This window comes from Cucurbita pepo, chromosome 11 (genome assembly GCF_057944985.1).
Source record: "Cucurbita pepo subsp. pepo isolate OVF chromosome 11, ASM5794498v1, whole genome shotgun sequence".
In the NCBI taxonomy this organism is placed as follows: Eukaryota; Viridiplantae; Streptophyta; class Magnoliopsida; order Cucurbitales; family Cucurbitaceae; genus Cucurbita; species Cucurbita pepo.
Genome location: NC_141808.1, coordinates 7,245,487 through 7,248,265, shown reverse-complemented (window position 1 = coordinate 7,248,265; position 2,779 = coordinate 7,245,487). Strand labels below are relative to the sequence as shown.

The 2,779-nt window shown below is 39.3% G+C and overlaps 1 protein-coding gene and 1 non-coding gene across 2 annotated transcripts; one reads left to right on the top strand and one right to left on the bottom strand.

Moving 5' to 3' along the window:
- Positions 1 to 460: 460 nt before the first annotated feature.
- LOC147790196 (uncharacterized) lies at positions 461 to 1,105 on the bottom strand. Its single transcript, XM_087128623.1, has one exon. It carries the CDS (start codon positions 1,058 to 1,060, stop codon positions 461 to 463), a length of 600 nt encoding a protein of 199 aa, XP_086984749.1. The 5' UTR covers positions 1,061 to 1,105.
- A 1,092-nt stretch (positions 1,106 to 2,197) lies between these two features.
- On the top strand, positions 2,198 to 2,303 carry LOC147790195 (small nucleolar RNA R71). The gene has a single exon (XR_015423050.1). It is a non-coding gene; the product is annotated as a small nucleolar RNA R71 (small nucleolar RNA).
- The last annotated feature ends 476 nt before the right edge of the window (positions 2,304 to 2,779 follow it).

Genomic DNA, 2,779 nt, shown 5'->3' with positions numbered 1-2,779 from the left:
AATCCTCTTTGTTGCTCAATGGACTTAACTTTTCCTTCCTCCAATTGTATTTTGTGCATGCATAGTGAAGGGCTAATTCCTTTTATATCCGCCAATGTCAAACCTATCGCCCCCTTGTGCTTCTTCAATGTTTCTAGGAGCATATCCTCTTGAGTCGAGGATAGTGTCGCTGAGATGATGATGGATAGTGTCTTCTTGTCACCTAAATAAGCATACTTAAGGTTAGGTGGTAGTGGTTTCAAGTCCAGTTGTGGCGCTTCCTCAATAGATGGTCTCATAAGTGAACTTTTTCTTCCCTCACATTCTAGTGACTTAAAAGTTTTGTTGAATTGACCTAAAACTGCTAACTGTTCTGTTCTGTTCTGTCATTCCAGCTACTGTCTTGTTCCTGCCCGCTTTCCCCATCATCCCATTCCTCGGTCGCTGGTTGTTCTGTCAATTCATACACTGCTGAGCATTCTTATGTCACTGCTGGATGTTTCATGCTGTCATTGATGTTAAATTCAACTTTTTGGTCACCCATTCTTAACGTGATGGTTCCTTTGTAGACATCGACTAATGTTCTTCCGGTTTTAAAAAATGGCCTCCCCAAAATAATTGGAACATCATGATCTGCTTCATAATCTAAAATGATAAAATCTGCAGGAAATATGAATTTGTCAACTTGAATTAAGATGTCCTCAATCTTTCCTTTGGGATAAGTGAAAGATCGATATGCTAGTTGAAGAGTGACTGTAGTTGGTCTAGCTTCACCAATACCTAACTTTTTGTAAATAGACAGCGGCATTAGATTAATGCTTGATCCCAAATCACATAATGCTCGACCTAGTTTCTTCCCTCCTATTGATATTGGAATTGTGAATGAACCGAGGTCTTTCTCCTTTAGCGGGATCTTGTTTGTCAATATTGCACTACACTCTTCATTCAATGGTACCATCTTGAATTCTTCAAACTTTCTTCTATTTGTGAGCACATTCATCAAGAATTTCACATAATTTGGCATTTGCTTCAAAGCTTCAACTAATGGTATATTTATGTGAATTTCCTTAAATATGTCCATGAACTTCTCAAAGTGGGCTTCTTTCTTCTTTCTTTTTATTCTTTGTGGAAAATGAGGTGTTGGTGTGTATATTCTGCTTTCTTGTCCACTGCTGACTGATGTTTGTGTTTTAGGAGGCTTCACAATTTCTGCTGTGTTCTTTCTGTACAGCAGCTTCTGCATCATTTTTGTTGTGCTCTTCTTGCACAACAGCTTTCTCCTTTCTCTGTTGTGTGTCAGCAGTTTCTTGAGTGCGACTATCACCGTGTTCTTTAATTTTTTCTCCTCTGCTGGGTATTTCTTTCCCACTTCTCAACTCTATTGCTTGACATTGTTCCATTCCCTCTCTTTTTGGCATTTCGGTGTCTGCTGGCAGCTTACCAAGAGGTCTATTTCATAACTCATTTGCTAATTGACCTACTTGAACTTCCAAATTTCGCAATGATGCTTGTTGACTTTGTATCATAAAATCATTTTTAGCCATATATTCCTTTATTAGGCTCTCAAGCGATGTTCCCGGTATGTGTTGAGCTTGGCTAGTTCCTTCCCCTTGGGTGGTGGCTTGTTGAGAACCATATGTCAATTGATTTGGTAATCCAAAACCCGGAGGGTAATTTGCTTTAGGGGGCATTTGTTGGTTGTACGAGCCTTGTCCCTTCCATGAGAAATTTAGATGATTTCTCCACCCTGGATTATAAGTATTTGAGAAGGGGTTATTTTTCGAGTTGCCTTGACTAACTTGATTCCCGACATAGAAAATTGAGGCCGGATTGCTTGGACATTGATCAAAGGTGTGTTCCTCTTCATAATATACACAAGATTCGGCTGCTGTCTGGTTAATTACAGCAGCTGTATGGATTGGTGCTTTGATATATGGAGTCTTGCCCCAACGCTAGATTTTGTAAAATATTAGTCACCGAATCTTGTTGAGCATTGATAGAGGACAAAGCATCAACTTCAAGTACTCCTCGAGTCTTTCTTCCTGGGTTGTTTCTCACATCGGCCCATTGACAATTGTTAGATGCTATTCTCTCTAAAATCTCATATGCTTCATTGTATGTCTTTGACAAAATAGCTCCATTGGCGGAAGCATCAACTACTTGTTTAGTAACAATATTTAATCCATTGTAGAAAGTCTTCATTTGTATACAATGAGGTAGTCCATGGTGAGGACACTTTCTAAGCATCTCCTTAAATCTCTCTCAAGCTTCACTTAGTGTCTCATCTTCAAACTGTTGAAAAGCAACAATCTCATTTCTGAACCGTGCATTTCTCGTGGGTGGGAAATACTTGATAAAAAAATTTCTCTGCTAGACTATTCCACGAATCAATTGTTCTCGATGCTAAGGTATTCAACCACGATTTAGCACCATCCCTCAATGAATATGAGAATAAGCTCAGTCTAATCACATCTTTATCCACTCCTTGAAATCGAAATGAGTCAGTAACTCCCAAACATGACTTTAGGTGTAGGTGAGGATCTTCCGACGGTAGTCCATGAAATTGCCCAATGGTTTGCAGCATTTGAAACATCACAGGTTTTAGCTCAAACGTGGTTGCTTGTATTTCGGGTCTAATGATGCATGAATTTAGCTTTTCCACAGCTGGGTGTGCATATGCTCGGATCGCTCTTTCTCTGTCATCTACTAAATGAATGGCATTGGCAGTAATTCTCTCTTGATTAGCCATCATCACTGGATTTTAAAACTCCTGATTTAGTTGGGTCATTTGCTGTATATT

Coding starts and splice junctions, on each gene's coding strand:
- LOC147790196 (XM_087128623.1), bottom strand. CDS start 1,060: ATGGACATATTTAAGGAAATTCACATAAATATACCATTAGTTGAAGCT.